General features: G+C 38.0%; 1 protein-coding gene across 1 annotated transcript in view; it reads left to right on the forward strand.

Moving 5' to 3' along the window:
- The window catches only part of LOC102817119 (olfactory receptor 4C11-like), a 12,904-nt gene extending 12,727 nt beyond the window's left edge, over positions 1-177 (forward strand). Inside the window, exon 2 of the mRNA XM_006877586.1 lies at positions 5-177. Within this exon, the coding sequence (XP_006877648.1) occupies positions 5-177 (173 nt within the window). The remainder of the gene's footprint in view (positions 1-4) is intronic.
- Positions 178-13,218: the final 13,041 nt, after the last annotated feature.

The raw sequence follows: 13,218 nt of genomic DNA on the forward strand, positions 1-13,218 counted from the left end.
TGTATATTCATGTACACACGTCCACCAACCACTTTCCCCATGGACAAGATGGTGACAGTATTTTATACCATCGGGACACCCTTTCTCAACCCACTCATCTACACACTCAGGAATGCAGAAGTAAAAAATGCCATGAGAAAGCTATGGAGTGTCAAAATTACCTCAGAAAGCAAATGATGTAATGGGGTTATAATGACATATTTGAAATATGACTGAATTTGTACAGACTGAAAACATTATAGTGTATAATTATTGTACCACAGTCAATTTATATAAGGTGCTAAGTTGATATTTTTTCTAATTTACAGATGAATGTCTGCCATCATTTTTGGGTCAGATTTAAATACATTGTCATATTAAGTCTGATAATTATGTACCAGGATAACATTAGCCTGACTCTATCTTTTCCTGATAGTTTAATTCTGGTATTGCTGAATATGAACTATTTGTTGGGGCTTCAAAATTTTGTAGACAATGGAATCAGAGGATAATGGAATATTTCCAGGAAAATTTTAAACTTCCTCAAACATCAGTATTCTGAATCTGCACTCTGATTTGATAAGCACAATATTTATGTAATTACAGTCACCCAGAGATGTGAGGATCTATAAGCGAAAGGCAGCTAACTCTCTATGATTTTAAATTTTGTCAATAACACAATAAAAGTTAAATATACAACTTCTTTTCTGTCACCACCAGGTCAATTATACTCTGTGTTTCAAAACCACCAATTCCATTTAATCATTATTTTTTCTTTGAAGAGTTCCTTGATTTTAAATCATACTTTTTTTTTTGTTTTTTTTTTTAAATTTGCTTTTATTTTTCATTGTATTGATATTCTAAACTAATTGAATTCTCACTGTATTTTTGTTTATTAAGATAGTAGAACTTTAAAGTAATTGATTCTTCTTTGCTATTCCTTATTGTTCAAGTTCCATATACATTTGAGGAAATTGCAAATTCCATGTCTTGGTTCGAGCGCACAATCATTTTTAGATTCATATCTTTGCTCTTATACACTTTAAAGAGGTCTTTTGCAGATCATACAAATAAAAAACATATAAGTAAGGGATATGTCTGGAGGCACCTCAGAATGCTCCTTAGAAGTGAAGACAGTAAGATTTGATATCAACTACTTTGGGCATGTTATTAGGAGAGATCAGTCTCTAAAGAAAGATGTCATGCTTAGCACAATAGTTATTGTCAGATGCCATTGACTCAGTTCCAGCCCTTAGTGACCTTCTGTATAACAGAATGAAACACCACCCAGTCCTGTGTTGTCCTCACAACTGCAGTTACGCTGGAGGCCATTGCTCCTACCACTGTGCTAATCCATTATGTTGTGGGTTTCATCTTTCTGCTGACCTTCCACATTACCAAACACTATATCTTTCTTTAGGGACTGGTCCTTTCTAATAATATGTTCAAAGTATGAGAGACAAAGTCTGGCCATATTGACTTCCAAGGAGCATCTGGTTGTGTCTCTTTCAACACAGAATGGTTTGTTCTTCTAGCAGACCATGGTACTCTCAATATTCTTCTCCAAGACCACAACTTAAATGCATCAATTTTTCTATGATCGTCCTTATTCATTGCTTAACTTTCCATGCAAATGAGATCATTGAAAATAGTACAGTAGAGGGTCAGCAAAATATAGAAAGAGACTTGATGAGACAAACTGACACAGTGGCTGCAACACTGACCACAAATACAGCAATGATTCTGAGGATGATACAGGACTATGTAGTGTTTCCTTCTCTTGTGAATGGGCTCACCATGAGTCAACCAAATTGACAGCAGTCACAAGTCAGGTTAATGCGCTCTACTGCAAGGTCAGGTTGAACTGCAAGGTCAGCAGTTTAAGCTCACCAGTCGCTCCTTGGAAATCCCATGCAGGGCTGCTATGAGTAAGGACCGAATCTAAGGCATTTAAGAACAGAAACAAGGAATGTTTGCGGAGTACAATGCTAAAAGGTTTGGGAATCCAGTACAAGAAATTTGTGCTATAGGTTTCCTTATTCTTTGTCCAATCTTCACAGGTATGTGTGAATTGCTAACTGGCTGACACTGAGGATATTAAGAAATTGGAACCTGGTCAGAGCTGGACAGACCAGGGCTTTCCAAGCTTCTTTCTTCCACTCATTCACCTCATGAGAGAAACTCCAGTAAATTCCCCAGTTACTCTCAGAGGGATAGAAAATATCAGCAATAGCTCTATCATCTCTAGCTCTCATTAATCTCTGATTCCTGTTGGTCAGCAATTCAAACACATGTACTTCTTTTATTGAGTGTTTATATGTTTGACTAAAATGTAGAAGTTTAAATCAAAGACCCTTTGGTATGTTCCTGATTCATTGAATTTATCAGAGGAAAGAGGTGTTAGTCCTGTATTCCTTATGGTAGACAATGTACAGATTGTGGTTCATTTATGGTAAAGTTATTAGAACACAAAACATATTAACACAATTAAGAACTTTCAGATAAACCAGTATCTAAGCATTAGTTTATGAAATCAAAACATTTTGGGGAAATGTTTCGTTAGAGAATAATGAGCAAGATACTTTGAACTAAACATTCTATGGAAATATCATGACCACACCATAGGGCACTCTCAGGTCTTGAAGAAAATGATAGAATAGCGTAAACACCGAAAACCAAACCCACAACCCACTGTAACAGAGTCAATGCCAATTCAGAGCAACTATACCTCCCACAGTCCTCTCTAATTAGTTGGGTTCAATGATTATTTGAAATTGCTACAAAAAACTCAGACACCATTTTCAAAGTTATGGGGCTTCTTAGGGAAATCAACAGGTTACAACTGAGTGTCAGAAATGATCAGGGAAGATTTCCTCCAGTCTGGACAGGCTCTCCTCTGCCCTGTCTGTTTGCAGGTCTCTCTCTGGACCTGGACCCCTTGGCCTGACCTCTGTCCTGATCTGATATGTTACAAAGTTTTCCAGGTTGCTGATAAATACCCACAGCTGATAGCACTCTACCCCAAACCTCAGCCTGAGGCTCAGGGCTATAGCTCAGGAGTCATGAAAACTCCCTGCCCTAATTAAGTACCTGGAGGCACTCCACTCTCAGAGAAAGTCCCCTGCTTAAAGTCAACTGCTCCACAGAATGGGAAGCCCACCATGCTGTTTCATGCTCTTTCTCATAATTTTGCTGCTGACTGATCCTCTGCAACTCGTCTTATATCACAGATTTCTGTTGCTGGGTCAAGGAAGTTCAATGTGCAAGGATATTTGGGTTGAAAGGAAATCCCCCATGCCTCACACTTCTTCTCTGGTGGTAGTGAGATTGTTTCTCCCCAACTCCCGATGTTTATATAAGTCATAATATACACATGCTAGAGTTCCAAGTTTTCACAATTAACCCTGTTCAACATTCATTCACAATTGTATTACATAATCCATCTGTATTTTCCCTTACATTCTCTTACCCAGATTCATTAGGAAAATAAGTTTATTTATGACAGTTCGCAAAGACTATGCTAGATGAGTCATTAAATAATTCACTACACCCCAGCAAATAGGACAGAGGCTGTCATCAATCTAACTGTCTTTCCTGGGAGCTCAACTCTGGCCCTACTTACTAAACACAAACTATATGAGTAGCACATTGTGACCTATACGATTCAGAATCTGTACTGTTTGTTTTTTGACAGACACTTACACAATCATAGCCATTCAACTTATGAACCTACATAAATACAATGCAACCTCTCCTCTATGATCTTTCATGTTCTCCATAATACATTTCCGGTTCGGTGTTCAGGTTCCTTTGAATACACCTTAGGCAGTGGAACTTGGTGCATTATGATGTTGGGACACTCCATTACATTTTATCATTAGTTTGCCTTTGAAAAGGTCCATCTTTTTTTAAATAATCAAAACCTCCTTTTTTTAATGTACTGATTGTTGTTGTTATTGTTGTTAAGTGCCATCGAGTCGATTCTGATGCTTAACGACCCTATACAGGGTTTCCAAGGCTGTAAATCTTGACGGGAATAGAAAGCCTCATCTTTCTCCCACGAAGCGGCTGGTAGTTTTGAACTACTGACCTTAAGGTTCACAGCCCGATTCGTAACCACTACTGATACTGTAAACTTATTTTTCCCTCATTGTTTTGTACTTATAAAAAATTAAAACAAAGGCATTGAGATACTCAACTCCTTACATGGTATGGTTGATGTTCAGAAACTCAGTAATACAACAGTGATTATCTGAAAGTTAGGAAAGCAAAATAATTCCTGTTGTCAAGATTAAATAAAATAACATGGAAATAGTACATATTTTCTGAAACCGGATGGCAGAAAAGTAAGAACTTACTAAAAGCCATTTAAATGATAGAATTTAATCTTGTTAAAAGGTAGATTGTGATGCTAAAGCAAATGGAAGAAATGAGGAGGTGGAAGAGCTAAAAAGAAGATTTCAAAGGTCAGCTCTTGAAGACAAAGTTAAATATTACAACAAAATGTTCAAAGATCTGGAGTCAGAAAACCAAAAAGGAAGAACACACTCAGCATTTCCAGCTGGGAAAACTGAAGAAAAAACTTGAGCCTCAACATTCATAATTGAAAGATTCTCTGTAAAAATGATTGAATGTTGCAGAGAGCATCAAAAGAAGATGGAAGGAATGCACAGAATCACTGTACCAAAAAGAAATGATTGATGTTCAACTATTTCAAGAAGTAGCATATGATTAAGATCCAATTATATTGAAGGAAGAAGTCCAAGGTGCATTGAAAGAAATGGCAAAAAACAAGGCAACAGGCATTGATGAAATAAAAATTGAAACTTTCAAGAAAGTGAGGTGGCAATGGAGTAACTCATTCCTCCATGTCAAGAAATTTGAAAGAAAACTATCTGGCCAACTGATTGGAAGAGATCCATATTTGTGCCCATTACAAAGAGAGGTGGTGCAAAGGAATGCAGAAATCATCGGACAATATCTTTGATATTCCATGCGAGTAAAGTTTCACTAAAGGTAATACAGAAACAGATTCCAGGATTGAACCTCTGGAAGTTCCCTGTCAGTTCAGAAGAGGTCGTGGAACAAGGGATATCATTGCTGATGTGCAATGGATCTTGGCTGAAAGCAGAGAATATCAGAAAGACGTTCCCCTGTGCTTTATTGACTATGCAAAGGCTTTCGATAATGTGGATCATTAAAAGCTATGGACAACATTGTGAAGTCCTCAAGCTAGTATGTTTGCTCTTGAGCACTTTGACAAGATCTTGCGCAGAACATTTGTTTATTGCAATAGTCAGTTGATTTCTTGAATGCTGCTTCCATGAGTACTGATTGTTGATCCAAGAAAAATGAAGCCTTTGATCATAATTTATTAGCAGATGGGAGAAATGGTTCATTTTTGGGAAAGAGTTAAAGGCCATTCTGGTCACCTGGGAGTGTATAGTTAAAGATGAACTTTAATTATAATAATGCAATCAATGAGCTACTTAAAAATATGTCCTTCGTTTCAAAATCCCTTCATGTAATAAATAAATGATAGTGATAATGACATAAAGTGATATTATGCTATGATGGTAACATAAGATTACATGTATAAACTCCATAATCTTTATGTGCAAATCAGTAGATAACTTTTAAATGCAGTAGACCTTCAATCTTCTCAAATTTCCTATGAAATATATTTTTAAAGTTGTTCAGTAACTTACACATGCGCATAGTCAATAAGTAAGCAATACATACAAACAAAAGGCAAATTTTAGAATCATAGAACTATAGACAGATGAAATTTAAAAAAAAATTTAGAAAGCATTTAGTATCATGTGAACAGCACATTAAACAGAAATTTAAAAATCAGCAAGTATCTGTTGAAGACATCCATAAACACTGTATTGTTGGAAAATTGAAACTTGGTTTCTTTAGAGGTGATGCATTTTATCTAAAGTCACACCATTCATTGAGTCATAGTCTTCTACTTTCAGGTGGCAATATAAATAAGTTAATCAGAATACTTAAGAGCAGATATTATAATAGTCTTTATATTAGTATGCTGTTGTTGTTGTTAGGTGTCATCAAATCAGTTTCCACTCAAAGCAACCCTATGCACAACTGAACAAAACACTGCTCAGTCCTGTGCCCTCCTCACAATTGCTGTTAAGCTTTAGCCCATTGTTACAACAGTGTCAGTCTATCTATTGGGGATCGTCTTCTTTTTTGCTTTCTACTTTATGATGGCTCATGTCCTTCTCCAGGGACTGAACTCTCCAGACATGTCCAAAATATAGGAGGCAATGTCTTGCCAACCTTGTTCTAAGGAGCATTCTCGCTGTATTTCTTTTAAGACAAATGTATTTGATTTTCTGTAAGTTAATGTCACTTTCAGTTTTCTTCACCAACCCCATAATTCAAATGCATCAATTATTCTGTTTTTCCTTGTTCATTGTTTAACTTTCACATGTATGTTATCATTGTTGCTGTTGAGTTCCATTAAGTCAGTTCCAATATGTAGCAACTGCATAGAGGGTTTCAATACAGTAAATCTTTTACTAGAATGGTCAAAATAACATGTTATTGTTACGTTGAAGGACACATACATCAATGGAACAGAATTGAGAACCCAGAAGTAAATCCATCCACATAAAGTCGGATCTTTAACAAAGAACCAACATACATTAAATGGAGAAGAGATAGTCTCTTCAACAAATGATGCTGGCAAACTGGAAATAGATTTGCAAAAGAATGAAATAAGACCTATACGTCACACCCTAGAACTCAACATGGATTAAAGACATATGTAATTTCTAGAACTATTATGATTATCAATGAGAATATAAAAACAAAAGCTAGGGTTCTAATATATGCCATACATAGACTATCAAACATGGCCAAAAAAAAAAAAAAAACCTCACACAAACATGAGAGAACAAATTAGATAGAACAGACTAAAAATTAGAAATTTATGTGAATCAAAGAATGCACCAGAAGTGTTAAAATGGAACCTGCAGACAGGGAAAAATCTTTTTTTCACAGCACATGACACAAGGGACTAATCTCTAAAATGTATAGGAAAATACAACACAATTTCAAGAAAAAGGCAAATAACCTTATTAAAAAATGAGCACAGCACATGAATAGACACTTCTCCAAGGAAGACAAACTGGCAGCAAGCAAACATATGAGTAATCATTAGTCATTGTTGTTGCTGTTGTTAGGGGCCATCCATTCAGAACCTACTCATAGGGACCCTATGCACAACAGAATGAAACACTGCCCTCTCCTGGGCTAACCTCACAATTGCTGCCATGCTTGAGCCCATGGATTCTGCCACTTGGCCAATCCATCTCCCTCGGGGTCTTCTTCTTTTTCTCTTACCCTCCACCTTACAAAACATGGTATCCTTCTCCAGCAATTGGTCCCTCCTGACAATTTGTCCAAAGCATGAGAGATGGAGTATGGTTACACAGGTCTCCAAGTAGCACCCTGGCTGCACTTCTTTCAACACAGATCTGTTGGTTCTTTGGCAGCCCAGGACACTTTCAGTATTCTCCTCCAACACCATAACTCAGAAGCATCAATTCTTCTACAGTCTTCCTTATTCACTGTTCTGCTTTCATATGCATATGAAATTATTGAAAATACCATGACTTTGGTGAGGTGCACCTTAGTCCTCAAGCTGACATCTTTGCTCTTCAACACTTTATAAAGGTCTTGTGCAGAAGATTTGCCTAATGCACTACGTTGTTTGATTTCTTTGTGTGTGTGTGTGTGTGTGTGTGTGTAGCTTATTTATTTATTTATCAAATGTTTGTTGTGAATTATGTGATAGTTTATGTGGGAGAACATTAGCTTTACATTCATCTTATCGTATATAGTTTCATTGGCATTGTTACAATCCCCTCCATGCATCATCAACCAACCAAAAGATATACCATGCAAGCCTAACCCCCCTCTGACTCCCCCCACCCCCACCCCCGGTCTTCAGTACACAGCCCCTCTCCCTCTCTGTGCCTAAAGTCCCCAGCTGCTCCATCTCTCTTTGTTATAATTTCTGCCTCCATTTCTGGTGTCACTGAATCTCTGGGTAGGCTCCCGCTCTCTGCTCTTCTCCCTTGATGGTTCCAGGGACCTCTGCTCCAGGACTGCAAAGTCACTCACTTCTCTCCTTTTGCTACACAACATCCACCTTTACATTTCCAACCCTACAATAAGTCCTGATAACAATTATTCACCATTTTACCACAAGGGACCTCTTCCCATCTCCTTTCATTACCCACCTAGACAGATTGGATACTACTAAGTGGAGATTCTAGCTTTGTCTGCACCCTCTGGATCTAGATTCCATCTTGAAAGCTTGTAAGCCAGTCACTTCTTGCCTTTGTAGCCCCCCATCCCTATTTCCGGTAGCCAATGTGCAAGTTGCCCATCCCTGTCTACTCTGTGTATGGAATGGGTGAAATGACTGTCGCTATAAAGATTTTTTCCCTCTTTTGAGCTACTGCATCCATAGGTGTAGGTCTAGTTCATCAAATTGCATCAGATTACTCTCTTTTTTTTCCCTTTTCTTGCTTCTTCTAGTTGAGCTCTGGTCACCTAGTCCTTGAAGCCTGGTCAAGTGGGTGTTATCCACAAGTGTGGGTCTTCTTATGCATATGACCACTCTTCTTATCAGCTGGATGCTTCACTCTCCACTCTAGTCCTTTGTGGCTATGTCACTGACTCTGGGTCCAAGAGTCCCCAGGTCTTGCCACACTGCTGGCCAACCAGGTCTCTACCTGGGTTCACAGGAGTCTATTGAATGTTGTAGGCCTCAGCTCAAAGCTTCATTGCTGTTTTTCCCTCACTTTCCCTTACTGGTGACAAATATGGACACCAGAGTGCATGTCTGCCATGTATTCCCATTGAGTCTTAGTCTTGGAAGGGGGTTTGCCCTGAGGGGGACCTTACCACTTTCCTTGATGTATTCTTGCTTGTTCTTGATGTATTCAGTCAGACTACCTATACTGTTTTGTATTTTTCCTGTCAGTCTTTCTTTCAAGAAGTATCTTCTGTTCCTCTAATTGCTTCAGGTTGGTCTGCTTGTCCTTTCAAGTGGAAATTTCCCACCTCAGAAGATTCTGGGTGAAGTTCAGGATTCCATCTATGGTCTTATGTAATGCAGAGGCTCTGCAGAAAACCTCCCTCACTGGGCACGTTGTAGCTCCATTTTAGGTGTTCCAATCAGTTATAGACAGAAGATGGACTTACAAGCTCTCTATGGTGATATTTCTGACTATTACTTTCTGTCCCCCTCAAGTGTCTACTTTATGCCAGGGAAACCAAGATTTAAAAGACAGCCAAGCATCTTAACATTATTTCCCTCCTCTTGCCCATTAGAACCGTGTCTAAATCCCTGTATCCCAGAGCCCTGTTGTTCCAAGATTGTGCATACGTCATTATTTACTTCAGTCTCACTTAGCCCATGCAGACCTGCCTAGTTGTTTTCTCATCCACTTTGTTTTCCATTCCCTTTCCCCTTCTTGATTATTGCACCCTCCCTAGCACCCAAACTATCCTGTGTCTATTCCCTACCCTGTGCTGCACCTTCACCTACCTCCCCTCACCACACCTCCTAGAATCTGGTAACCAGCAAAGAATCCCCACCCCCCTTTAGTATGAGTTCTTTTTCTTAGTCTTTTACAGTAGTGGTCCTATGTAGTATTTATCCTTTTGTGAATGACTAATGAGCGGTTCGAAACTACCAGCCGCTCCGCGGGAGAAAGATGAGGCTTTCTACTCCCGTAAGGATTTACACCCTCGGAAACCCTGTACAGGGTCGCTATGGGTCAGAACCGACTCGACGGAACTTAACAACAACAACAATGTCACTCAACATAATGTCTTCAAGTTTCATCTGTATTATGCGGTGACTTGCAGTTTTGTTATTTTTATAGGTAGCATAATATTCCATTGTGTGTATGTACCACAGTTTGTTTATCCATTCTTTAGTTGGTGGGTATTTTGGCTGTCTTCATCTTTTTGATATTTTAAATATTGCTGCTATGAACATTGGTGTGCATATATCTACTCGTGTTATAGCTCATATTTATTATGTGCATCATTTGATTTCTTGACTGCTGCGTCTCTGAATGTGGATAGTTGATCCAAGAATGAACTCCTTGACAACTTCAATCTTTTCTCCATTGCAAAGAATGTTGTTTACTGGCAGAGTGGGAAGGATTTTGGTTTTCTTAACATTGAAATGCAATCCATACTGAGGGCTGTGATCTTTGATCTTCATCAGTAAATATTTTAAGCCCTCTTCACTTTCAGCAAGCAAGGTTGTATCATATGCATATCACTGGTTACAAATGAGTCTCCCTCCAATCCTGAAGTCATGTTTTTCTTCATATAACCCAGGTTCTCAGATTATTTGCTGAGCATACAGGTTGAATAAGCATGGTGAAAGAATACAACCCTGTCACACACCTTTCTTAAATTTAAACCATTCAGTGTTCCCATATTCTGTTCAAACAACTGCCTCTGTGTCCATATGCAGATTTCCCGTGATCACAATTAAGTGTTCTAGTGTACTCATAATTCCTAATGTTGTCCATAGCTTGAAAGGCTTTATGTAGTCAATAAAGAACAGGTAAACATCTTTCTGATATTCTCTGCTTTCATCTAAGATCCATCATACATCAGCAGTGTTCCTTGTTCCAATGTTCCAATTTTCCCTTGTTCCTTGGCCTCTTTTGAATCTGGCTTGAACCTCTGGAAGTTCTCAGTCAACATATGCTTGCAGCCATTTCTGTATTACTTTTAGTAAAAGTCTACTTGAATGGGATATAAAAGCTTTCAGTGACTAAATATTAGGAAGTAGTTCATTACTCCCTCTTCATAGTCTATCTTTGTCTGGAAGCTCATCTGAAACTTGTCCACCATGTGGGACCCTGCTGGTATTTAAAATATCATGTGCATAGCTTCCAGAATCAGAGCAACTGACAAGCCACCACAGCATGACAGACTGACAGATGTGTGGTGGAAGTGGGGTGTATGAAGTATTAATCTAGGAAAATTGAAAATTGTCAAAATTAAATGAAACACACAAATAACAATATCCTGGGTATCAGTTTACTAAAATGGATGGTGGTGGTGGTGATGTGCCATGGAGTCTGTTCTGATTCATAGCGACCCTGTACAGGGTTTCTGAAGCTGTAAATCTTTAAGGAAACAGAAAGCCTCATCTTTCTCCCATGGAACAGCTGGTAGTTTCAAACTGCTAACCTTGGATTTCCATCCCAATTTGTAAACACTACGCTACCAGAGCTCCTTAAAATGGATGGTATGACCTATTTATTTTTTTAAAAATCCTGATTTGCTATGCCAGGGCATATAACTGACAAGAAATGGAGTTTAATTCAATGTGAAGACAAAGATTCAGTGTCTATCTTGAAGTATAATATTGTCTGTAATATGATAATAGCCATATGCCTATAATGAAGACCAGTTAATATCAGTATCATTCAAATTTACACACAAACCATTCCAGCCAGTGAAGATGAAATTAAAGAATTAAGGAATTCTTCCAACTTCTTTAGCTGAAAGTGATCAGTCATACAATTAAGAAGTCTTGATAATCATTGGTTGGAATATGATAGCTGTTAAAAAAATATTTTAAAAATTAAAAAAAGAGGATAGATGAGTTGTTGGAAAATATTCACTTAGTGATAGGAGAAGGCATGGGTACACATAGTCATTGTAACAAAACGTAGACCATGATGAAGAACCAGTGATACTGAAAAAACAAATCCAACTGCACTTTAGCATTGGCAAAAACAAAGTTCTAGGAATTAGCAGAATGCAAATGGACATACTTCAACAAACTCATGCAGCCCTGCAGTCAATCACTCATATGGGCCAAGAAATTTGGAATACAGCTTCCTGGCCAGCTGCTTAGAAGACATTCATATTTGTGCCTACTCTAAACAGAGGTAAACCAACAGAAGGTGGGGACCATTGAATAATATCATTAATAAACCATGCAACTAAAATTGTGTTCAAGATAATTTAAAAAACTGTTCCAACTCTACATTCATGGGGAACTTCCAGTTATTCATGCTGAATTTAGAAGAGGCCCTGGAACCATTGATAATGATTGTTGACAATCTGATGGATCCTGGATGCAAACAGAGACTACCAGCAAGATGTTTACTTGTATTTTATTGACAGTTCTAAGGTGTTCAAATGTTTGGATCTTGACAAGCTTTGTATAACATTGAAAAGAATGGGCATTACACACCACTTAATTTTGATCATGAGGATCTTATACCTAGAAAAGAGGGTAGTTGTTAGAACAGAATAAGGGGCTACTGAGTGGTTAGAAATTAGGGAAGATGTGCACCATGGAAGTATCCAAACACCATACTTATTCAATTTGTAAAGTGAGCAAATAATTAGAGAAGCTGAATTCTATGAAGAGAAGCATGGTGTCAGAATTGGAGGATGGCTTATTAACAAATCTCAGGATGCAGATGGCAACACTTTGGTTGCTAGAAGTGAAGAGGACTTAAAATTCTTACTAATGAATATTAAAGACGATGATTTTCAGTATGGACTGCACCTCAATATAAAGAAAACAAAATTCCCCGTAAAAGTACCAGTGAATTTTTGTTGTTGCTGTTAAGTGCCTTCCAGTCAGTTTGCACACATAGTGACCCAATTTATTGTTCCTGAGGATTTAGTGTGCTGTATGGGAGCAGAAAGCCTCATCTTTCTCTTACAGAGTGACTGGAGGGGTCAAATCCTGAACTCTGTGGTCCATAGTCCAATAAATAGTATGCTGATAAATGGAGAAAAGCTTAAAGTTCTCAAAGGCTCGATTTTGCTTTGATCTACAATTAACACCCATGAAATCAACAGTCAAGAAATGAAATGCTTGATTACATTAATGGAATCTGCTGCTTAAATCATCTTTATATGTTAAAGAGCAATGATATCCCTTTCAGGACTAAGATGTAAGCTATGGTATTTTAAATCACCTCATATGCTACCAGAGTGCTCCTTGGAGGACAAGATGGCCAAACTTTGACTCTCATACTTCAGACATATTGTCAGGAGGGACCTGTTGCTAGAGAAGGATATCATGTTTGATAAGGTGGAGGGTCAGAAACAAAGAGGAAGACTCCCCAATGTTTTGTATTGGTCATCAGGATCCACACAGTTGAAAAACCATATACTTGGGATATATTCCACTACTGCATT

Source organism: Chrysochloris asiatica, unplaced genomic scaffold, assembly GCF_000296735.1.
Source record: "Chrysochloris asiatica unplaced genomic scaffold, ChrAsi1.0 scaffold00531, whole genome shotgun sequence".
Taxonomy (NCBI): domain Eukaryota; kingdom Metazoa; phylum Chordata; class Mammalia; order Afrosoricida; family Chrysochloridae; genus Chrysochloris; species Chrysochloris asiatica.